Below are 25,048 nucleotides of genomic sequence, written 5' to 3' on the forward strand. Positions count from 1 at the left end.
CTAACAGAATAACCTCTGGAAGACTGAATGATATTGATTACAATTTGTAAGATGACACCAGGTTTATAAACAACATCTGAAAATTTATTTTATTTATGTACTTCTAAGTTCATTGCACTTACAAAACGTATTTAAGAATCTGAGAAGATTCTGCTTGTTAACAAATGATTAAGACTAATGAAATTCTAAATGGAAATTATGAAAGTTGCCAGGACCAAAATGCAGTCACTATGTCATATTCAAACAAGAGTTTATGAGATCACAAGATCAGCTCTTGTGAGTTGAAGAAGTCCATGAAAAAGAAGCCCTTATATATACATGCTTGAAACAAGATTTATCTCAAGATGTTCCTACAGAAAGAATTGTAAAAACTTCCTCAAGAATAGGAGTGCTTATACAAGAAAACATGTCTACGGCTGGGAAAGTGGCTCAGTGGTAGAGTGCTTGCCTTGCATACATGAGGCCCTGGGTTTGATTCCTCAGCACCACATAAGCAAAAAAGAAAAATGCCGGAAGTGGCGCTGTGGCTCAAGTGGTAGAGTGCTTGCCTTGCATACATGAGGCCCTGGGTTCAATTCCTCAGCACCACATAAGCAAAAAAGGAAAAAGCCTGAAGTGGCACTGTGGCTCAAGTGGTAGAGTGCTAGCCTTGAGCTGAAGAGCTGAGGGACTGCGCCCAGGCCCAGAGTTCAGGCCCCACGATCGGACCCAAAAACTAAAAAAAGAAGACATGTCTAGGAATGGCTGTCTTAGTCACTAAACTAACATCAACTCCTTTAAGAGACTCCTGTAACATTTGGTTTTATTTATTTAATTTTATTATTTGTCACCTGGAGCTTGAACTCAGGGTCTGGGCACTGTCCCTGAGCTTCTTTTGCTCAAGGCTAGTACTCTACCACTTTGGGCCACAGCGCTACTTCTGGCTTTTTCTGTTTATATGGTACTAAGGAATCAAATTCAGGGCTTCATGCATGCTAGGCAAGCACTCTACCATGAAGCCACATTCCCAGCCCCAACATTTGTTTTTAAAAGTTTACACAGGTGGGCTGGAAAGGTGGCTCAGTGGTAGAGCGCTTGCCTTGCACGCATGAGGCCTTGAGTTCGATTCCTCAGCACCACATAAGCAGAAAAAAAAAGCCGGAAATGGCGCTGTAGCTCAAGTGGTAGAGTGCTAGCTTTGAGCTGAGGGACAGCGCCCAGGCCCAGAGTTCAGACCCCACAACTGGACCACCCCCCCAAAAAAAAAAACAAAAATCTTTACACAGGCTTTTCCTTTTGTGTGTGCTAGTCCTGGGGCTTGAACTCAGGGCCTGATCACCGTCCCTGAGTTTCTTGCTCAAGACTAGCATTCTACCACTTGAACCACATCTCTACTTCTAGCTCTTTGGTGGTTAATTGGAGAGGAGAGTCTCATGGACTTTGCTGACTAGGCTGGCTAGCTAGAATTGCAGACATAAACCACCAGTGCCTGGCTATGTAGACTTCTCCTATTTAAAAGAACCCCCTCCAACCCTATGGCTGGTTGGCTATGGCCTGCTATAGCTTGTGTACCCTGAACTTCACTACTTTTAAATTGCCAGATACATTCAGTAGCAGGGCACCTGTGACTCATGCCTGTAATCCTAGCTATTCAGGAGGCTGAGTTCTGATGATTAAAGTTCAAGGCCAGCCTGGGCAGAAGAGTCCATGTGACTCTTTTCTCCAGTTAACTACCAGAAAGCTGGAGCTGTGGCTCAAGTAGTAGAGCACCAGCCTTGAGTACAAAAAACTGAGGCCTTGAGTTCAAGCCCCAGTATACGGGGGAGTAGGGGGGGGGGAGGGAGAGGGAAACAAGAAAAAGGTACCAGAGGCATGTCTCAAATATTGGAGCTCCTGCCTAGAAAATGGAAGGCCTTGGGCGTGGGGGGTAGAGAGGGGAAGGGATGGTATGGGGAAACAAAGGAGGAGGCAACAATGCTTGATAAGAGATGTACTCACTATCTTGCCCATGTAATTGTAACCGCTCTGTATTGTATTTTCACACAAAAAAGTGCAAGGCCTGAGTTCAAATCACAGCACTGATCACTGCCTCCCCCACCACCACCAGAAAAAAAGATCTGACATGAGGGACCTACAGCAGGAGCAGATTTGGAGCAGAGATCTGAAACTTGACTTTTGCACTTGTGAAATATCAGTTGCCTATTAGACATCCAAATGGAGCAAGATTTGATTCTAAAATTCCTTTTCTTACAGTATTTTATGGAGCAAGAGTTTTCATGAATATTTTGGAGAGCTATTCTTTTTTTTCTAATTGTTTTTGACTACCACTCTAACTGAAACAGTAACTTTCTTTAGACAGCATAGTAAAACCAAGTCTTCAGTGGAAAAAGAAATGAAAAGTTAACTTGATTTTTTAAAAATGGTTTTCAAGACTAGGAATGTGGCTTAGTGGTAGTGTGCTTGCCTAACATGCATGAAACCCTGGGTTTGATTCCTCAGTACTACATAAACAGAAAAAGCCAGAAGTGGCGCTGTGGCTCAAGTGGTAGAGCGCTAGCCATGAACAAAAGGTCAGGGACAGTCTCCTAGGCACTGAGTTCAAGACCCAAGAATGGCAAAAAAAAAAAAAAAAAAAAAAAAGGATTTGGGGCTGAGACTGTGGCTTAGTGGTAGAGTGCTTGCCTAGCGTGCATAAAGCCTTGGGTTCCATTCCTCAGTACCACAGAAATAGAAAAGGCCAGAAATAGTGCTATGATTCAAGTGGTAGAGTGCAAACCTTGAGCAAAAGAAGCTCAGGAACAGTGCCCAGGCCCTGATTTCAGGCTTCAGGGCTGGCAAATGAATAAATAAATAAATAAATAAAAATTGGTTTGTACCGGGCACCAGTGGCTTATGCCTGCAATCCTAGCTACTCAGGAAACTGAGATATGAGGACTATGGTTTGAAGCTAGCCCAGGCAGGAAAACCCATGTGACTTTTATCTTCAATTAACTGCTAAGCCTGAGGTAGAACTATGGCACAAGTGGTTGAGTACTAGCCTTGAACACAAAAGCTCAATGACAATAACTATCCCCTGAGTTCAAGCCTCAAGACTAGCACTGGAAAAAAAAGTTTACAGATTAAAATAGCTAAATCAGAAACTATTTATATGTTGGGTCTGAATGTCTTGGGAAAAACTGAACTCAGGCTTAAAAGCAGTCTAGAATTTGCACTTTGCCTTTAGGTGGAAAAACAAACCTACAAACTATTTCAAAAGAGATATCTATTTCTGGCAATTATAGTGGACATTTTGGGCAAAACAACGCAAAGAGGAAAAGTTACATGGTATTCAAAGATTGTGCTTAGTGGTTTAAAAAAATGTGAGACACAGAAGAGATAAAAATGGCAAAGAGGGGCTGGGAAGGTGGCTCAGTGGTAGAGCACTTGCCTTGCATGCCTGAGGCCCTAGGGTTCAATTCCTCAGCGCTATATAAGCAAAAAGAAAAAAGCCGGAAGTGGCGCTGTGGCTCAAGTGGTAGAGTGCTAGCCTTGAGCTGAAGAGCTGAGAGACAACACCCAGGCCCAGAGTTCAGGCCCCACGACTGGACCTCCCCCAAAAAATAAATGGCAAAGAAACACATGAGGAAATGTTCACCATCCCTTGTTGTAAAGGAAATGCAAATAAAGACAACCCTGAGATACCACCTTACCCCAGTCAGAATGGCCCACATCCTCAAGTCAGCCAATGACAAATGCTGGAGGGAATGCAGAGAAAGAGGAACCCTATTACACTGTTGGTGGGAATGTACACTTATACAACCACTTTGGAAAGCAGTCTGGAGGTCCTCAGAAAGCTAAATATTGACCTCCCCTATGACCCAGCCATACCATTCCTAGGCATCTATCCTGAACAATAGGAACCAGGACACATACACCTCCTTGTTTATTGCAACACTGTTCACAATAGCCAGGATATGGAAACAATCCAGATGCCCCACCACAGATGAATGGATCCAAAAATTGTGGGATCTATACACAATGGAATATTATGCAGCCATTAGAAAGGACAAAACAAGCCGGGCCCCGGTGCTCAAGCCTATAATCCTAGCTACTCAGGCGGCTGAGATCTGAGGTTCATGATTCAAAAGCCACCCTAGGCAGGAAAGTCTGTGAGACTCTTATCTCCAATTAACCACTAGAAAACCAGAATTGGTACTGTGGCTCAAGCAGTAGAGCTGAAGGGATAGCACCTTGAGCTGAAGAGCTGAGGGATAGCACCCAAGCCCAGAGTTCAAGCCCCACGACTGACCAAAAAGAAAAGAAAGGACAAAATAATGGCATTTGCAGGGAAATGGATGGAACTAGAAGAAATCATGTTGAGTGAGGTAAGCCAAGAGCTAAGAGCCAAATGACACATGGTCTCCCTGATAAGTGGATGTTAAATCCATAATGTAAGGTGATATGACAAAGTTAACAAGACTTGAGAAACAAAGGACCTCCACTCATCTGGTTGAATCACTACTAAATAACCCTATGCTGCTGATCACATATACGGTACATATGTGCACATCAGAGTAAAAGTAGGAGTAAAAGTAGGAGGAGGACACAGAACTAGAGGGAATCAGGGAAAAACATACAACAGCGGGACCCATCGGCTGTACTGGACATTGATCAAAATGAACTAGGCAACTCAATGGCAGTGATGGGAGGGAGGGAACGAGTGGGAAAGAGGGAACAGCTGATGCTATGCAAAAGGAAAGGAATGTACATATGACCCAATGTGGAAGAAATAACTATTGTCAAAGTCTCATAGAACTCATACACTTTATAGACCACAACAGACAATTTGTCCCATGAAAGTTAGAATGTATTTGTGACTTTAAGCATCACTATACCACAATACTGTGAAATTATGTAATTAATCACAATAAAGAATTTGCAAAAAAAATGTGAAATACACACTCGAATTCCTGACTTCCAGTGGTGATATGGAAAACCATCTTCCTCTTTTCACTATATTCAAATGCAGTTAAGAATCCTGGTTCCTATGGAAAGATAATAGGACAGGTTAAAAAAGAGCATAAAGTGATGGTTACAATGTCAAATGCTGCCAAAAACTACATGCTCAATGATCAAGGTCATCTCTTGTTGCCTTTATCTTCAAAGGCAATATCGGATTCTGGTTTAAAACACACAGAACTGCTCTCTCCCATGTAAGTTCAAACTATAGCAAACTATAGCAAACTAAGTTCAAACTAATACAACTCATAATGTATAGTATATACTTATATAGTTGTATGATAAGGGGTAAGCTACTTAATCTTGCTGTACTTTAGCTTTCTATGTTAGGTTTAATGAGTATAGTAATATGTCTCTTTATAGGGTACCTGTGAAAAGTAAATGAGACAGATTTGTGGCACAAAGCAGTACAGTGTTTTATTGAAGGAGTCAGTTGATTTTATTCAGCAGAATTTTTTTCCAACTCCAGATGTTTCAAAAAGCACAGAAATTATTGGTGTTGGGAAAACTGGGCATCCAAATGTAGAAGACTAAAATTGGATCCCTGTCTGTCACACTGTACCAATATCAACTCAAAATGTATCAAAGACCTTAAATTCAGACTTGAAACTTTGAAGCTACTACAAGAGGGAATAAGAGAAACATTAGAACTTTATAGGCATAGGCAGGAACTTTTTGAAGAGTCCCAGGGTCACAGCAAATAGGAAAGAGATTTGACAAATGGTATTACATCAAACAAAAAGGTTTCTACAAAACAAAGAACATAATTACTAGACTAAAAAGATAGCCAACAGACTGGAAGAAGATCTTTACTAGTTAAACACCAGACAAAGCCTAAAATATATAAGGAGCTCAATAAACTACCCTCCCCCAAATTAATAACCCAATCAATAAATGGGCATCTACCCAGAGCATTACACTATTTCAATAGCCAAGTTATGGAAACAGCCTAGATGCTCTACAATGGAAGAATGAATCAAGCAACTGTGTTACATATACAAAATGGAAGTTAGTCATCCATTAGAACGAATAATATATGTCACTTTCAGAAAAATGGATGTATCTAAAACAAATCATGTTAAGTGACGTAAGTCAGACGGTACATGTTTTCTATGTAGAGGCTAGATCTAAAGTACAAATATGCATGATAACCTACAGGGTTCAATTCATTTATACATGAACTAAAGCAGGACATACTAAGGGAGGAATCCAAAGGCATCTTTTTTTTTGCTTGTAAGTCATGGGTCTTAAACTCTGGGCCTGGGTGCTGTCCCTGAGCATTTCAGCTCAAGGTCAATGCTCTTATCATTTGAGCCACAGCTCCACTTCTGGTTTTCTGATGGTTTATTGGAAATAAGAGTCTCACGGACTTTCCTGCCTGGGCTTTGAACTACCATCTTCAGATCTCCAAAGGTGCAATTCTGAACAACTAAAGGACTATTTATCAAAATGAATACCAGGAAGTGAGAACATTTTTTAGGGGGTGGGCAAAGTGGGGGGCACAGGAATGGAGGGAGTAGGGGTGAGAAAATATTGTTTTTATACTCAATATACATTATATAAAATATGAACTATGTAACTTGAGGGTAGGGGTGAGAGGGGAAAATGGGGAAGAATGAAAGAGGTGACCAAGAAGCATTGTATTCATAACCCAACCTGTGAAATTGTAACCCCTTTGTACAAATACTTAACAGAAATGCTAAAAACTAAAAAAAAGCACAGAAATTTCAGTTTTCACTGTGATATAACAGCATTTTACAACTCATTTGCTAAGTGAACTACCGCTGATGTAGGGAAATTAATGAAAATGGAGCCCCATGTGGTGCAATGTGTGCCTGCTTTGTTGTTTCATGCTATTACAGTGGTTCTCAACTTGGGAGAGGGAAGAGCAAACCCAGGACCACCTTTAGCTTAGAGATCAGACTCATGGGTGCAGAAAAAGGATGTTTGAGTGAAAGAGGGTTTCTTTTCTTTGATAATGAGATTTCATTTCCAAAGAAATAAAGACTAATGTCTAAGAGCCATGAAGTAGCAGTTTCCCAAATGTTGGGTACTTCTGTTGGGCTTCAACACTTCAGCAGTTGAGGAACTGGCCACTGGGGTACAGTGCCTGAGCAACTAGGCTGCATTCTCAGAAGCTCAGCGGGGTCCTTTCCAAATTCAGGCCCACAATGCCACTTGCAATACTTTCCTGCTTGACTGCTTCTGAAGAAGAAAGCCAATTGGCTGTTCATGAAGACAGCTGGACCAGACTAGTTGGTATGAACCCAGAAATGGAGAAATATAAAGGAGGTTGATCTATAAAGAGAGAGACTTGGTGACTTTTGCATGTTACTATTTACAGAGCTGGTATCTCTAGGGACCCCCCCCCCCCCCAAAGCAGCCTACTTTTTCCTAGCAGCTACATGGGCTACTTACTGTGCCCCAACTGGAAGGTTGCATCAATGAGCATATTCATAGTCATATTTATTCAAACTGCACCCGTGTAGACTGCTGCTAGTCTTCAGTTGGCCTATACTAAGAGAGTACTATTTCTTTGATACCAAGTGCTTCATCACAGTCATAGATATGGTTGAGAAGACAAGGTAGAACTAAGGAGGAGGCAGGTAAAAACTCAGTAAAAAGAAGGTAGCCAGGTGCCAGTGGCTCATGTCTGTATTCTTAGCTACTCAGGAGGCTGAGATCTGAGGATCTCAGTTCAAAGCCAGCCTGGGAAGAAAAGTCTATCGGATTCTCCAATTAACCATCAAAAAGCCATAAGTGGAGATGTGGTGCAAGTGGTAGAATGTTAGCCTTGAGTAAAAAAAGCTCAGGGATAGGCACTGAGTTCAAGCCCGAGGACCAACAAAGAGAAGAAGGAAAAAAAGGAGGAGGAGGGCTAAGAAGGTAGCTCAGTGGTAGAGTGCTTGCCTTGCATGCATGAGGACCTGGGTTCGATTCCTCAACACCATACAAACAGAAAAAGCGGGAAGTGTCACTGTGGCTTAAGTGGTAGAGCACTAGCCTTGAGCTGAAGAGCTGAGGGCCAGTGCCCAGGCCAAAGTCAAACCCCTCGGCCAACCAAATAAAAACCCAAAACAACAACAAAAAAAAAAAAAAAAAAGAGGAGGAAGAACAGAAAAAGTATAAAGAAGACAAAGTTTTGGAAAAAAATTACCTTAATTAGCATTCTAGGTATTTATTTTTGCCAGTCCTGGGGCTTAAGCTCAGGGCCTGGGCACTGTCCTTCAAGGCTAGTACTCTAACATTTGAGCCACAACACACTTATGGCTTTTTTCTGTTTATGTGGTACTGAGGAAATCCAGGGTTTCATGTATACTATAAGCACTCTACTACTAAGCCACATTCCCAGCCCTATTCTAGGTGTTTAAATCCCTATCTTTTATAAACCCCTCAAGGTTTCATAAACAGTTCTTGCTTTGGAAATGAAGTGATAAAATGTTAACAAGGACAGAATAATGTTGTGATCTACAGGACTCTTGAGTCTTCCTACCAGAACAGGATAACATTCATAATGTTCATAATGAGAAAGGTTACAAAGATTCACTAGGCCCTTCTGAGCTAGAATAGTCAAGGATGTGTCTAGCTCACAATAAGTTTGTTGGCTGCCTCTTTAATCTTATCCACTTTGGCTTCTGAGAGCCCTTTGATGTTGCAGAGTGCTCTTCTTGTTGTCATTTGTATCCCTTTGATGGTACAGATTCCTACTGATTTTAGTTTCTTAATGTCTGCCACATTCTGTAAATAAAAGGATAACACAGGTTGATTAAAGGCCAGTCTGAAAGGCTTTCACACTATGTCATGTGCTTTCCAGTCCATCCTTCCATCATAATGCCATCTTTATACAGGCAATCAGGTGGAACCCACCCACCACATAGACAAATGTTCTGGAAATATCTGAGTAGAACATACCCAGCAGGCTGCCAAATGTTCTGGCTGTGCCCTGATTTCCTAAGAATGTTAGTGAGACCATGGCAATGTAACAAGGAACTCAAAAGAAAAGTCTGTTGGTGGAAAAACTAACAAATTTAGCACACATTCACCCCCTCAGTTCAGCTCCTTCCTTCTATAGAACTTCATTACCAATATGTTCCTCTAAATTTTTTAAAGTTTTTCCCCCTTCTGCCTCTAGAAAATGCAAATAACTACATCACCAAAAGACTGGGAGTTTCTCATGCTTCTGTTTTCAAAAATCAATGGAAAGAGATTAAACATGAACTTCAGAAGATAACATAGGCCAATTCCTGGTGGCTCTTGCCTATTATCTTAGCTACTTAGGAGGCTGAATTCTGAGGATTAGGATTCAAAGCCAGCCAGACAGGAAACTCCGTGAGACTCTTATCTCAAATAAACTACTGAAACAAACAAACAAAAAAAAAAGGCAGAAGTGGCACTGTGGCTCAAGTGGTAGAGTGATCTCCTTGAACAAAAGAAGCTCAAGGACAGTTCCCAGGCCCTGAGTTCAAGCCCCAGAACCAGAAAAATAAAAGATGGCATAGGTGATAGCCACTGAAATCCATCTAGTCTTTTTTTCAAAATTGGTGTTTCTGCCATCATTTGCATCCATTAACCGACAAAACTAAGTTTTCTGTTAATGGAAGCAGTATCTGTCCAATAATGTTTGACTTGAAAAAACAACAACAACAGGGATTAGCTCTACTGAGAGTTCTGAACTTCCAGTTTAATCAGTCATTCTCTATTAGGACCTATTCTGAACCTGAGGCTCTTGACAGTTTTCAGTGATAGTTTTGGAAGGGTGCTACTGAGTAGAGAAAGGGAAATGGTCTGACATGATCGCAGCCATCTTGAGTTTTAACTGTCATGACTGCCTCAGAGTGACATTAGTTTTTCCAGTAGAATTTCCCAGTATAGTATAAAGATCAAATTGTTAGAATGGTATGTGGACCGTTAAGAGTAGACCTTGGAATATGCCTCTTTGATATTAGCTTAAGGCAAACAAATACATTCTGGATTGAAAGCATTTGTCTGAGTCAATAATGTGACTCAAAAATCTTGGTAATTGGGCGGGGAACGTGGCTTAGTGGTAGAGTGCTTGTCTTGCATGCATGAAGCCCTGGGTTTGATTCCTCAGTACCACAAACAGAAAAATCTTGAAGTGGCTCTGTGGCTCAAGTGGTAGAGTGCTGATCTTGAGCAAAAAAAGCTCAAGGACAGGGGCTGGGAAGGTGGCTCAGTGGTAGAGCGCTTGCCTTGCATGCATGAGGCCCTGGGTTCAACTCCTCAGCACCATATAAGCAAAAAGAAAAAAGCCGGAAGTGATGCTGTGGCTCAAGTGGTAGAGCACTAGCCTTGAGCTGAAGAGCTGAGGGACAGTGCCCAGGCCCAGAGTTTAAGCCCCACGACCGGACCCCCCCCCCAAAAAAAAAAAAAAAAAAAGCTCAAGGACAGTGCCCAGGCCTTGAATTCAAGCCCTAGGACTGGCAAAAATAAATAAATAAATAAATCTTGGTAATGCTGCTGTGCAGACCACACTCTGTCATTAAGTCTCCTTAATAGATTATACTCTGTGCACGACTGGATCTAAGCCAAGCAGTTTTTCATGCCTGTAATACTAGCTACTCAGGAGGCAGAAAGTGGGAGAATCAAGATTTGAGGCTAGTCTAGGCAAAAAGTTTGCATGATCTCATCTCAACCAACACAGCGCTGTGCTGGTGGCATGTACCTGTCTACCCCATTATGTGGGAAGTATAAATAGGAGGACTGAAGTCCATGAGAAAAACAAAAAACAAAACAAAACCAAAAAAAAAAAAAACCTCCAAGATTGTATCTTAAAAATAATTAAAAGCGGGGTTGGGAAGATGGCTCAGTGGTAGAGCGCTTGCCTTGCATGCATGAGGCCCTGGGTTTGATTCCTCAGCACCACATAAGCAAAAAGAAAAAAGCCAGAAGTGGCACTGTGGTTCAAGTAGTAGAGCGCTAGCCTTGAGCTGAAGAGCTGAGGGACAGCACCCAGGCACAGAGTTCAGGCCCCATGACTGGACCAAAAAAAAAAAAAAAATAATAGTAATTAAAACCTAAAAGGGCTGGGATGTGACTTAAGTGTTAAGAGCACCTGCCTAGCAAGCATAAGGTCCTGAGTTTAGACCCTAGTACTGGAAAAACAACAAGAAAAGACTGGTTCTAGCTGCCTTTTTACTTTCTCAATGCACTCTCTCTCACATCTTGGGACCAACTCCAATGCAGAAGATAAACCTGCCATATGAAACAAAGATTTACCCAGTCCCAAATGCTAATAAGGCCAATGTTGAGAAACTCTGAGTTGGATAATTTAAGTTGAAAAACTACTTACAATTCCATGTTTCTGTAATAGGTCAATGTCTTGAAACAAAGACTCCTAAATGAAATGCAACAGAAAATGGAGTTTTTATTCATATCCAACTGTTTTGCATTTTTAAAGAGTTAATTCATTACTGAGTCACTTTAAAAATACCTTTAATTCTACTTGTGTAGGCAGACTGAGGTGGAAGCACTAATTTTTTTTTTCAACTGCATTGCTACATATAACACCAATATTGTAAGTTTGGTTAGCCAATCCTTTTTCCATAGCTTTCTAAAAATTAAAAAAAAACTTTATCCAGCCGGGCGCTGGTGGCTCACGCCTGTAATCCTAGCTACTCAGGAGGCTGAGATCTGAGGATTGTGGTTCCAAGCCAGCCCAGGCAGGAAAGATCGTGAGACTCCTATCTCCAATAAAACCACTAGAAAACTGGAAATGGAGCTATAGCGCAAGTGGTAGAGTGCTCGCCTTGAGCTGAAGAGCTGAGGGACAGCGCCCAGGCCCAGAGTTCAAGCCCCATGACCGACCAAAAAAAACAAAAACAAAAACAACAACAACAACAAAAAACTTTATCCAAAGCAGTGGAACAATATTTTACCTATTTGAAATGTTTTCTCAACCTTATTCCTCTCTAGCTCTTGATCTTATTTTTCTAAGGTTCAGACTGCTGCTATATAACAGGGTGCAAGGGTACCAGTAAGGTCATACTAACCAATGTATTTATAATACTTAAATACAGGACTGGGATGTGGCTTTGTAACACAGCATTTGCCTAAGATAAATCAGACCAAAGGTTCTATCCCTTGCCTCACAAAAACAAAACTAACAAAAATCACTTTAAACCATTTGTTAAGTAGCACCCCTTGCCAAACAATTTGTTACATATTTATAATATATACCTATGTCAGATTTCTACCTTCAGTTTCTAAAAATATCAGATAAAGGAATTTGATTTTTGTGGAATGACTAAATGTCTCCATATCTCTCAGACTTTGTAGTCATACCTCTTCATCCTGGAATCCTGATTCTTCCTGTACATGATCCTCCTTCATGTTGAGAGGGAGCAGAAAAACAACCAATTCTGGGAAAATAAGAAATATTAAGTAGTTGTAGTTCATACAGGAAAGAAAAACAAAACACCTTTGTTGAGATGCCTCTGATTTCATTTCAAAGTCACCAGTGATCAGGAAAGGACATTATATCTTTTGGAAGCATTGGCCTGGTCTATCTTTTTGACTATACTTGTGGCATTATTTCTTATGTATGCTGGGGCAGGGACTAGGATGGGCACAACTTAAGTTTCTCTTTCCTCAACACTAATGACCTTTTTATATCTTGATTTCCTTTTGCACACTTAATCATAACTATGGAAATAATTTTATTGCTTTTTGGGAGGTATTAACTTTTCAAGATCATATTTAACAACTTCTCAAACACTGACATTGTGTCATTCTTCCTTGTATCTTCTCTTGGTACCTCAAGCTTAGTCTAACCTCAACAAAAAGATTATTTTTCTTATATGCAATTAATGTATTTCTTCTTGCTGTGAATGGGAGCTCTGATAATTCACTTCTTTAAAATATTGGTTAGCTGGGCACCAGTGGCTCACACCTGTAATCCATCAGTTTCAAGCTGGGCAGGAAAGTACAAGAGGCCCTAATCAACAATTACTCACCAAAAAGCTCAAGTCGTACAACGCCAACCTTGTGCACAAAAGCTCAGGGATAGTGCCCAAGCCCTGAGTACAAGTCCCAGGACTGGCGCATGCACACACACACACACACACACACTTTTTTTGTTATACAGTATTTAAAACTTTTATGATTTTGTAAAAATATGGTGAAGACTCAATACTAAAAGGTTGGGAATGAAAGGCCCTAACAAGATCTTTAACTGATTCAACATTGTGGAATTTTGCTTTTAAAACAAGCTTGAAGGCACCAATCATGCTCACTTAATAAACTCATTCTGTTCTATTCCCTCATTTCATACCACAGTCCCAAGTAGAAGCCTGCTCAAAGGGGGCAAAAATCAGTAAAGCGGGAGGTGGGGGGAAGGAAAGGCGCAATGGAGGCACCGTTTGAATGGAATCTTCTAGAACATCGTCCCTCAGCTAAACCACCCCAAGTTCCACAGGCTGTCTTCGGGAAACGTCATCCACTTCTTCTCCCCGGGGTATAAACAGGGTTCCCGAGGTGTTCTACCAAGTGACTCCCAGCGGCCTGGGGCTCGGACGGCCTCGCCGGGCCTCGCTGGGCCTCCCTGACCGGCACGAGGCTGGGACCCCCGTCCCGGCCGGACTCGGGCTCATTCAGGGAGGACAGCAGCGCCGGGGCCCCAATCGCCAGGGGGCGCCCCGGAGCTTCCCTCGGGTTCCTCAGGGGCCTCGATTTCCCTGCTGCCTCTCCTCGCACCTGGCCTCCCCTCAGGGTCTTTAAGGCGAATCTCTCAGAACCCTGCTCGGGATTCCGCGGTGGGCCCAGTATTCCGACTGAGAACGCGGCTCTGGCGACTCGCGCGTCGAAGACCGAACCGTTTGGCGCCAAACCCGCCGGCTCCGAGCGCCTGACCACGCTAGGGGCGGGGCGAGCGCCGAGTGCAGAAGGGGTGGGGCTCTGAGGGGCGGGGCCGTGCGCCGTGCGCAGGGGGCGGGGCGCAGGGGGCGGGGCGCAGGGGGCGGGGCGCTGGGGGCGGGGCGGAAGCGGGCCCCCAGGGCCAAGTGGAGCTGCGAAAGAACGGTGCTGGGAGGAACCCTGGGATGCGGGAAGGTCGTTCTGGAGGATGGTGCTGACTAGAGAGGGCCCAGTCTTGGTGCTAGAAGAGAGAAAGACAGGTGCTGGAACCAGGGAAATGCTCCTAAGGCAGGTGGTCCTAGAGGCCCAGCAGGGATGCTGGCCCTGGCCAGAGGATGTCCTCAGATGCTTAACCCAAGCAGAACCTCTGGTGAGGAGGTCAATATGGGTCCTTTTCCCCTGCCCAAGACAGTTCCTCTTTGAGCTATCCATAACAGATTTTATACCTCAAAGTTCCTAATTTCCTTCCGCCTCTCCCTGTTTGCCAGTCTGCTTTCTGTGATTGAATTACCCGAGGGCCATTCATCATGGAGAGTCATTTTTCCTCCTCCTAACGAGTAGTTTTAAATAGACTACAAAAGCTAAACATATTTTGGTGCCATTTAAAATAATTTGTGGGCCGGTCGTGCTAGCAAGGCCATTTCTTTCAGCTTCACCCTTGTCCCCCGAAATGGAAACACACATGTTGAAGATAGTCGGGAAACCTTTGAAAGAGCATCTGTTGAGGGTGGCAGCCATATATCTTGGATGGATATCTGTGCAAACAGTTCTCAGGTTCAAAGTACAAAGCAACTCCCCCCCCCCCCCCGCATTCCTTTCTGCATCATTTTGCTGGAATTGAAAAAAAAAAGTCCACAATCGAGCAGCTGGCATTTTGTAGGATTCTCTCCTTTCCCAAGGCGATTGTTTAGAGAGACCACAAATAAGTGCCATAGCTCTTTAAAATCTGTTATTTTCCAAAAACATAGCCTGTCCTCCTTGTTAAATGGAAATTAATGCCCATTTTGGGAGGCACTGGATGCGATGATAGGCGCTTACAGGAGTCCTCACCTAAAATAATTATAGTAACTTTTGAACGACTTGTTAGATGAAGAACTGCAAAGAGTACAACAAGCCCATTTAGGGAAATGTAACATATGTAGTTTGCTGTAGTGACAGCTGGGAGAGAGAAATGTTCATAATATTTGAGAGTTGTGTGCAATACACTTAGAAAAAAGAAACTGCAATGAGATTGTTAATGACAAATTCATGAAGTGAGGATAAAAATTCTGCTGGGATATCATATTGATGGTTATATAAAATGTGTGTGTGTGTGTGTGTGTGTGTGTGTGTGTGTGTGCGCGCCCGTACTTTCTCTTGTGCTCAGGGCCTGGGTGCTATCCTTTAACTTTTTTTGTCAAGGCTTGGCATTCTACCACTTGAGCCACAGCTCTACTTTCAGCTTTTTGGGTTGTTAATTGGATATAAGAGTCCCATGGCTTTTTGTTCAGGCTGGTTTTGAACCAGGATCATGGACTGCTGAGTAGCTAGGATTATAGGTGTAAGCCATCAACAGTCAGCTAAACCTTAATTTTTTTGGGTGGGGGTGGGAGAGGGGAAAGGATGGGAAGGGGAAACAAAGGAGGAGGCAACAATGCTTGATAAGAAAGGTACTCATTACCTTGCCCATATAATTGTAACCCCTGTATACAGTATTTTCACAATAAAAAAATTTCAAAAAAACGTTTTTTTGTCAGTGGTAGGACTTGAACTCAAGGCCTGAGTGCTATCCCTGAGCTCTTTTGCTAAAGTCTAGCACTCTACCACTTTGAGCCACAGAACCACTTCTGGTTTTCTGGTGGTTAATTGGAGATAAGAGTTTCATGGACTTTCCTGCCCCAGGATGGCTTCAAACCAAATCTCAGCCTCCTGAGTAGCAAGGATTACAAGCGTGAGCCACCAATGCCTAGCTTAAAAATATTTAAACAACAACCAACTCTGGAGGATTTAATTAATGCTGTGCATATGAAGACCTTTCCAGTCAAATCAGGGCAAAAAATATATTCAGTCTTTCATATCATACAAAAATTCTGAATATGGTGAAGGTAGCATTTCAAACTGCTGAGAAAATGATGAGTTCGGTGAATGGTACTGGGATGATGGAACCATCTGGAAGAAAAGCAAAATTGGAACAATACTTCACACCTTATGCCAAAATATGCTCCAGATGGATCAAAAAATTAAATCCAAATAGTAACAAAAGTCCTAGTAGAAAATAAGGAAGAAAAATCTTGTGAAGGGGAGTGGGGGGGTGGTATGGGGTTTTGAACTCAGGGTCTCACACTTGTTAGACAGGCCCTCGAACACAGAGCCAGACCTCCAGCTCAGAAAAAAAAATTAAGTACTACTTAAAACCTGGAAACCATAATTTTAAAAAATCCCACATAGCAAAGTGCTACTTTCCTATCCAAGATGCAGAGAGCATGGCAGGCTGTAGCTTCCATGTCAGCTAGTAACTAGATACTATAACCTGCCCAATTAAGAAAATCCTGGGCTGGGAAGGTGGCTCAGTGGTAGAGCGCTTGCCTTGCATGCATGAGGCCCTGGGTTCAATTCCTCAGCACCACATGAGCAAAAAGAAAAAAGCCAGAAGTGGCGCTGTGGCTCTAATGGTAGAGCGCTAGCCTTGAGCTGAAGAGCTGAAGAGCCGAGGGACAGCGCCCAGGCCCAGAGTTCAAGCCCCACGACCGGACCCCCAAAAAAAAAAAAAAAAAGATCTAGCACAATTTTAAACTGTTACGCTTTACTGCCACTCTGTGGACAACAAGCTTATCGCCGACTAGAGGAACATGGTGACAGGGGAGTGGGCTTCCTCAAATTCCTGGGGATATATACATTCTTGCGGTGTTACTCTTGAGAAATATTTTACTAGAGAAATGAAGACTCATCATAATTTCACTGGGAGCCCATGGCTCATGCCTGTAATGCTAGCTACTCAAGGAGGCTGAGATCTTAAAATCCAAATTTAAAGCCACCCTGGAGACTCTTATCTCTAATTAACCACAAAAAGTCAGAAATGGAGCTGTGGCTTAAGTGGTAGAGTGCTAGCCTTAAGGAAAAAAAAAAAAAGCTAAACTAGCACATAAGACCTTGAGTTCAACCCCCAGTACCAGAAGAAAAAAAAAAAAAAGACTGGTAGATATCCACTTAAACATATTTACCTCATTCAGAAAATTGATTCTCGGGACTGGGAAGGTGGCTCAGTGGTAAAGCGCTTGCCTTGCATGCCTGAGGCCCTGGGTTTGATTCCTCAGCACCACATAAGCAAAAAGAAAAAAGCCAGAAGTGGCGCTGTGGCTCAAGTGGTAGAGCACTAGCCTTGAGCTGAAGAGCTGAGGGACAGCGCCCAAGCCCAGAGTTCAGGCCCTACGACTGGACCCCCAAAAAAATTTTTTTTAATTAAAAAAAAAAGAAAATTGATTCTCTATTTGATTCCCTACTATTTATCAGACTATTCTAGGTGTTGGATGCTGGGAACTTAACAAGAAACAAGACCCCGACCCTTCTGAAGATTCTAGGTAAGTACACTGTCAATTTTAAGTGTTCCTGCTCCTCTCCCCTGAATGAAAACTTATTCTCCATGAATGCTCTTGCCTTTCAACATAATGTGGGCTTTATGAATGAACACCAAATCTTGGATATTAAGAGTATGTGAATTGCTCTGGAGAGAGATTTTATATTTTGTCCAGAGTCATTTGCTCACATTCTAAAGTTAATAAAATACCTTCTCCTCTTCTCTGAGAGACCTTTGCTTATGTTTGAGGAGTTGTGAAGACCTGGGACTTTCACTGCCCTCCATATAGGAGGTGTGCCACCCCACCTCACCCTGCTGTGCAGAGAAGGGCAAATATATCTGCTATTCTATCCATCTAAACCCCAAGTCTCATGTTTTGGGGTTATTTTGCTGTGGTAGGATCTGCATGCACAGTTGATCAGTTGACCCTCAATCTGTGAGGAACTGGGGCCTGGGAAGCCATTGCCAAGAAGTTCTGTCAGTAACTACACTGTTACAGAAGGTAAGTTTTATATATCAAACCTCTATTCCCCCTAGTCAACCATTAGTAACAGCAGGGCACCAGTAGCTCATAGCTGTAATCCCAGCTACTCAGGAGGCTGAGATCTGAGGACCACTGTTCGAAGCCAGCCTGGCAGGAAAGTCTAGAAGACTCTTATCTTCAATTACCCAGCAAAAAGCTAGAAGTGGAGCTGTGACTCAAGTGGCAGAGTGACAGCCTTGAGTGAAAAAGCTAAGGGAATGGGCCCAGGTCTTGAGTGCCAGGCTCAGAATGAGAGCATGTGCACACACACACACACACACACAAAGAAAAAGAAAGAAAAAGAAAATCCACAAAAACAACTTTTACTAGTAGGTTTTAGAAAACTATATTTTACACTTTTCCTAAAAATGTCCCTGGACATTATATTCGTAAACTGCTTTGTTGAATGGTAATTTCTTTGTACAACTACTTAAAGATATATATATATATATTAAAAGTCTTAGGAAGAAGCTTCTTCATAATCATAATGACATGGCTCAGGTGTCATTCCACTGTCACCTGGTGCTCATGGATGGTTACCTCAATGGGCTATGCAGCTCATTTTCAAAGAAATTGGCAAGAACAGACTGTGGTCACGCCCCTTCTTTATACTATCCATTTACTCACCATCTGTCACTCAAAGCTGAAAGGTACAGCAGATTCTATTCACATAGAAGTATATACAAGGGGCTGGGAAGGTGGCTCAGTGGTAGAGTGCTTGCCTTGCATGCCTGAGGCCCTGGGTTCGATTCCTCAGCACCACATAAGCAGGGGAAAAAAAAGCCGGAAGTGGCACTGTGGCTCAAGCGCTAGCCTTGAGCTGAAGAGCTGAGGGACAGCGCCCAGGCCCAGAGTTCAGGCCCCACGACCGGACCCCCCCCCCCCAAAAAAAAAGAAGTATATACAAGAAAAGTGTGAGCCAAACAGTTTTTAAAAATCAATGTTTAACTTACTAAACTAATAACATTTTAAATTTTAGTTTTCTGGGCTGGGAATGTGGCTCAGTGGTAGAGTGCTTGCCTAGCATGTATGAAGCCCTGGGTTCACTTCCTCAGTACTGCATGAACAGAAAAAGCCAGAAGTGGCGCTGTGGTTCAAGTGGTAGAGTGCTAGCCTTGAGCAAAAAGAAGCTCAGGGACATTGCCCAGGCTTTGAGTTCATCAAGCTCCAGGACTGGCAAATTAATTAATTAAGTAATTAATTAAGTAATTTTAGTTTTCCGCCAGGTATTGGTGGCTCATGCCTAAAACCCTAGCTTTTTTTTGGTCCAGCTGTGGGCCTGAACTCTGGGCCTGGGCGCTGTTCCTCAGCTCTTCAGCTCAAGGCTAGCGCTCCACCACTTGAGCTACAGCGCCACTTTCGGCTTTTTTTTTTTCTGCTTATGTGGTGCTGAGGAATTGAACCCAGGGCCTCAGGCATGCAAAGCAAGTGCTCTACCACTGAGCCACATTCCCAGCCCAATCCTAGCTATTTAGGAGGCTGAGATCTGAGGATTGCAGCTCAAAGCCAGCCCAGGCAGGAAAGTCCATGAGACTCTCTTCTCCAATTAACTACCTGAAAACTGGAATTGGAGCTATGGTCAAAGTGGTAGAACACTAGCCTTCAGCAAAAGAGATCAGTGCCCTGTCCCTGAGTTCAAGCCACAAGACCAACAAGAAAAACAAACAAATAAACAAAAACTTTCCAACCAAAAATATCTAAAGTCCATGGGACAAATACACATTTCAATTTGGAGTTAACAATTAAAATGTGTAGTCATGTGGGGCACTGGTGACTCATGCCTATAATCCTAGCTACTCAGGAGGCTGAGATCTGAGGATCACAGTTCAAAGCTGACCCTGGCAGGAAAAGTCCGTGAGACTCTTATCTCCAATAAACCACCAGAAAATCGGAAGTGGTGCTGTGGCTCAAGTGGCAGAGTGCTAGCCTTGAGCTGAAGAGCTGAGGGACAGCGCCCAGGCCTAGAGCTTAAGCCCCATGACTGACAACAACAACAACAAAACAAAAACAAAAACAAAAGATGGTCATGCTGTATGAGTGTGGTGGGTTCTTGTTTTCTGGTACTATAGAAACAGAACTAGGAATGATGAGCAGTTGTAAAGATATTTAACAAAGAGAAGGTCACTCAGGAGACTGAGCAGTGGAAGGGACTGAGCAGTTGTCAAGGGACTTTCTACTGTGTTCCTGTTTCAGGCAATTGGTCAGATGGGGACTGGTTTGACTGAAAAACACAAGACCCTTCCCTGGTTGAGTATCTGCCTGGCAAGTACAAGGTCCTGAGTTCAAACCTCAGTACTGAAAAATATAAAATCCTGCCTTTGGCTCACACTGTAGTGAACTTTAATATGCTTTGTCCTATGGACTAGGAGTGACTACATTTGTCTCTAGTGCTGGTTACTTTTTTCTTTGGTTGTTTCTGTGTTGAGATGACATCAGACAATGTAAGCAGGCTCCTCTTAAGAAGCCCTTCTTGGTTCTTGGAGGAGATTCATCCGTGTGAGGTGGAGGAGGAGAGGCTGAAGATGGAGGGGTCCTTCTTGGACAGGACTTTCGGTTTCTTGTCTTTCTCCACCCCTCTGTAGAGGTAAAAAGACAAAAACATAAACAGATCAAACACCGAGGATGATTGAGATTATGTCAGCAGCCCAACTACAGCAGGCCAGAAAGCTGGGAGCTGACGAGCTCCATAATGTACTAGATAGAGAGTTATACAACTAGCAGAGAATTTGGAGGTGATTTGTGATGCATGTGTAAGAAAACAAAGCAGGGCTGGGAAGGTGGCTCAGTGATAGAGTGCTTGCCTTGCATGCATAAGGCCCTGGGTTCAATTCCTCAGCACCACATAAGCAGAAAAAGTCAGAAGTGGCGCTCTGGCTCAAATGGTAGAGTGCTAGCCTTGAGCTGAAAAGCTGAGGGACATGGCCCAGGCCCAGAGTTCAGGCCCCACAACTGACAAAAAAAAAAAAAAAAAGAAGAAAGAAAGAACGAAAGAAAAGAAAAAAAGAAAACAAAGCCAAGAGCCAGTGGATGATGCTTACAATCCTAGCTACTTAGGAGGCTAAGTTCATAGTTCAAAATCAGCCTTGGCAAAAATGTCCATGAGATTTTTATTTCCAATCAACAACTAAAAACCAGAAGTGGAGCTGTGGCTCACTATGGAAGAATACCAGCCTTGAGTAAAAAAGCTCAGTGGCTTACACCTGTAATCCTAGCTACACAGGAGGCTGAGATCTGAGGATCGAGGTTCAAAGCCAGCCCTGGCAAGAAAGTCCATGAGTCTCTTATCTCTAGTTAAACACCAGAAAACTGGAAGTGGCGCTGTGGCTCAAGTGGTAGAGCTCCTGCCTTGAGCTGAAGAGCTGAGGGACAGCACACCCAGGCCCAGAGTTCAAGCCCCACAACCAACAACAACAACAACAAAAAACCAAAACAACTCAGGGACAGTGCCCAGGTCCTGAGTTCAAGCCCTAGTACCAGTAACACACACACACACACACACACACACACACACACACACACACACACAAAGTGAGCAAGAAAACACATAGTTAAAATAGAGAGGCAAGACTTAATTCCAAGGATAGAAAATTTGGCAAGAAGAGAAATATAGCTAACGTATACTGCATAGCTCAGCTGATAGACAGATTCAGTGAGCACATGGCATGAAGTAAGAACCTATCTCAAAAATAACTACCGGGCTGGGAAGGTGGCTCAGTGGTAGAGTGCTTGCCTTGCATGCCTGAAGCCCTGGGTTTGATTCCTCAGCACCACATAAGCAAAAAGAAAAAAGCCAGAAGTGGCGCTGTGGCTCAAGTGGTAGAGTGCTAGCCTTGAGCTGAAGAGCTGAGGGACAGTGCCCAGGCCCAGAGTTCAGGCCCCACGACCAGACCCAAAAACAAAACAAAACAAAAAACTAGCACCAAAGAAGGATGGAGATGTGGCTGACAGATTGCCTACCAATCATGTATGAAGCCCTGAGTTAAAACCTTGTACAACCAAAAAAAAATCTGCAATTTCTTTTTTTTTTTCCTTTGGGTCCGGTCGTGGGGCCTGAACTCTGGGCCTGGGCACTGTCCCTCAGCTCTTCAGCTCAAGGCTAGCGCTCTACCACTTGAGCCACAGCACCACTTCCGGCTTCTTTTTTCTTTTTGCTTATGTGGTGCTGAGGAATCGAACCCAGGGCCTCATGCATGCAAGGCAAGCGCTCTACCACTGAGCCACCTTTCCAGCCCCAAGGGTTGTTTTTTTTTGTTTGTTTGTTTGGGTTTTTTTTTTAACTGTATTTTTTTTTGTCTTTTCTTTTTTGATACTGGGGATGGAACCCAGGACGTTGCACTTGCTAGGCAAGCACTTTGCCACTGAGCTACATCCCAGCCCAAAATCTGCAATTTCTTAACACATGACAATACTTGAATTTTTGTTAACTCTCAAGTTTTCTGTTGTTAGTCACTTTTTTTTTTTTTGTCAGTTGTGGGGCTTGAACTCTGGGTCTGGGCGCTGTCCCTTAGCAATTCAGCTTAAGATGAGCACTCTACCACTTGAGCCACAGCGCCACTTCTGGCTTTTTCTGTTTATGTGGTACTAAGGAATGGAACCCAAGGCTTCATGCATGCTAGGCAAGCACTCTACCACTAAGCCACATTTCCAGCCCTACATTGGTTTTTTTTTTTTCCTTGTGTCTTGCAGTTACTTCCCACAGACATATAGAATAGTCCTGTGAGTAAAGCACACCACATATACTCTGTGAGGTGTTTCCAACGATGTGTTGCCACAGATGCTCCATCGGGAAAGACCTCACCCCTACATTGGTTATTTTTGAGGTACATCTTACTTTATGCCTCAGCTGGCCTAGGCTGAGATCTTACTACTTGCTCTTCCCCTTGTCACTGGGAATGACAGGCTTACACCACTGCACCCAGCCTTTGGTTAAGACAGAATCACATGTGGGCTGGTCTCAAACCACAGTCCTCCAATCTCTACCTCTCAGGTAGTGAAATTACTGGCTTGACCCACCACATTCAGCTAGGAGTAATATTTTAAATAAAATGGTGTTTCCTCAAACCTGGTAGCAGAAGTACTGTAGGTTTCGGAGGAGCTTTCTGGGCACAAGGAACAGAACTCTTCATGGCTCTGAAGTGACACTGGAGAGGGAGAAGATTCCAACTTCTCTTCTTGTTTCAACACTTCCTTTTCCTTCCTGTGGAGGGGAAACAAAACAGCAATAAAACCAGTTGGAAGTTTCTGTGACATTTCTTTAAGAATTTTGCTGGAGCTGGGCACTGGTGGCTCACACTTGTAATCCTAGCTACTCGGGAGGCTGAGATCTGAGAATTGCAGTTCAAAGCCAACCCTAGGCAGGAAAATCTAATTAATCACAGAAAAAGCTGGAAGTGGCGCCGTGGCTCAAATGGTAGAGCACTAGCTAGCCTTGAGCAAAAAGGAGCTCAGGACAGCGCCCAGGTCCTGAGTTCAAGCCCCAGGACCACCAAAAAAAGAATTTCGCTGGAGTCTTGACAGGTGTTAAGAAAAAATAAAGAGCTTACAGATCTGTCTGTGTTGCTAACACAAGTATCAGAAGCAGAGCCTCAGCACATTCCGTTCCCCTCATTGGTCTTCCAGTCATAATTGAAAAGAAGTGGGGCATCCAAGCACTAGACTAGGCCTTAGAGTCATGGTCATCCAGGATGAGGTTCTTGACCTTTGTTTATCTCAGCAGATAAACAAACAAATCTAGACTACATTCTGGAGGATGAGACCAGAGACCAAGGCACAGTGGGTCTTACTTAGTAGGGCAGTCAGGGAGGCCTTCCTGGAGGAAGGCCCATGTCACTGACTCTCCTGCCTTCTTCTGGCTGCAGAGACACAAAGGCCTGGCTAATCAGAGCCTTGCTTTTGCTGGAACCTGCTGGTCCAGACCGAGAGGGTGGGGCAGAGACCCAAGCAGAGCCATCAGATTCTGTGAAACTTGGCTGGTAGAGGCTGAAGAGAGGAGGTGTCTCTTCCTTTTTGATCCAGCACTATGAAGACACAGAATTGGGGAATTGGGGCTGTCTGGGGCTCTGAGGGCAAAGGCAGCTTGGAAAAGGAGCCAGCACCCAAAGAGAAGGATGGTGGAGGGAGGGAGAGCATGAAAACATCACAGATCCCTTAGGAGAAGTTTCTGAAGCCCAGGATTCACTTTGTGCTCACTTTGTGTTGTTGCTTGCAACTAAGAAACTCTGATTTGCATATTCATAGAGCCCAGAGCCCAGGGCGGGGCTCCGAGGAAGCCCCCTGCCACAGTGGAGGAATCCCATGACAAGCCTTCCCTGCACTCTTTCCCACGGTGAATTCTTGACACTCTTCCCCCTTGAACTCTTTCCATGGTTTTGGTTTGTACCAACCTTGAAAGAACTTCTATTTTTTTCAGGTTTCCTTTCAATTTCCTGATTTCCAACCGGGGATAGGGCGGGATGAACATGCAGTTGGTCTTCCTTTTTTCTGCTTCTAATTTATCAATGCTCTTCATCTGCCTGGGTGGGACATGAGAAGATGGAGATGGGAAAGAGTCAGTGTGCTCTTCTTGCCAGTCCTGGGCTTTGAGCTCAGGGCCTGAGCACTATTTGTGAGCTTCTTCTTACTTAAGGCTAGCGCTCTACCACTTGAGCCACAGGGCCACTTCTGGCTTTTTCTGTTTATGTGGTGCGGAGGAATCGAACTCAGGGCTTCATGAATGCTAAGCCACATTCCCAGCCTTCTAAAACACATTTTTACAGGTTCATTCATCAGTTAGCTAAGAGCCATGCAAGGAATCCAGCTGACAACTCAGCAGTGACTCGGTTACTCATCTCAGATCCCTGGAGATGCAGAGAAGACAAGGAAGTGTCCCTGTAGTCTAGGACCATAAACACAAATTCCAGAAGAAGGCTTGATGAACATTAGCTACTGCTGCTATAGAATGTTTCTCCATGGTCTATGCTCATGTAACTTTAGAGTGTACAATGGGAAGGCTGAACTCGGTATTACATCAGCTGACTTTGGAAATGTGGCCAAATGTAGACACTTATTTTAGGGAGATGCAGATTATATGTATGCAAGGGAGGCAAAATAGCAATTAATGTGTGTGTGTGTGTGTGTGTGTATAT

The 25,048-nt window shown here is 43.4% G+C and overlaps 3 protein-coding genes and 1 non-coding gene across 4 annotated transcripts in view; all 4 read right to left on the reverse strand.

Moving 5' to 3' along the window:
* Nucleotides 1-13,810, reverse strand: part of Dmc1 (DNA meiotic recombinase 1) — a 38,177-nt gene extending 24,367 nt beyond the window's left edge. The window contains exons 1-5 of the mRNA XM_042693142.1: nucleotides 13,690-13,810; nucleotides 12,280-12,356; nucleotides 11,288-11,332; nucleotides 8,569-8,715; nucleotides 4,921-5,003 (exon numbers count right to left, since the gene is read on the reverse strand). Of these exons, the coding sequence (XP_042549076.1) occupies nucleotides 4,921-5,003; nucleotides 8,569-8,715; nucleotides 11,288-11,332; nucleotides 12,280-12,327 (323 nt within the window). The 5' untranslated portion in view covers nucleotides 12,328-12,356; nucleotides 13,690-13,810. The remainder of the gene's footprint in view (nucleotides 1-4,920; nucleotides 5,004-8,568; nucleotides 8,716-11,287; nucleotides 11,333-12,279; nucleotides 12,357-13,689) is intronic.
* Josd1 (Josephin domain containing 1) overlaps nucleotides 1-25,048 on the reverse strand; it is a 312,495-nt gene that overhangs the window by 224,404 nt on the left and 63,043 nt on the right. The gene's annotated exons all lie outside the window — the stretch shown is intronic.
* Fam227a (family with sequence similarity 227 member A) overlaps nucleotides 13,429-25,048 on the reverse strand; it is a 42,872-nt gene continuing 31,252 nt past the window's right edge. The window contains 3 exon segments of the mRNA XM_042693054.1: nucleotides 13,429-14,089; nucleotides 24,249-24,322; nucleotides 24,325-24,436. Coding sequence (XP_042548988.1) covers nucleotides 13,429-14,089; nucleotides 24,249-24,322; nucleotides 24,325-24,436 — 847 coding nt within the window.
* Nucleotides 22,598-22,723, reverse strand: LOC122119329. The gene has a single exon (XR_006149537.1). It is a non-coding gene; the product is annotated as a small nucleolar RNA SNORA18 (small nucleolar RNA).

The sequence above is a fragment of the Dipodomys spectabilis genome, unplaced genomic scaffold, assembly GCF_019054845.1.
Source record: "Dipodomys spectabilis isolate Male_0828 unplaced genomic scaffold, ASM1905484v1 ptg000163l, whole genome shotgun sequence".
Taxonomy (NCBI): domain Eukaryota; kingdom Metazoa; phylum Chordata; class Mammalia; order Rodentia; family Heteromyidae; genus Dipodomys; species Dipodomys spectabilis.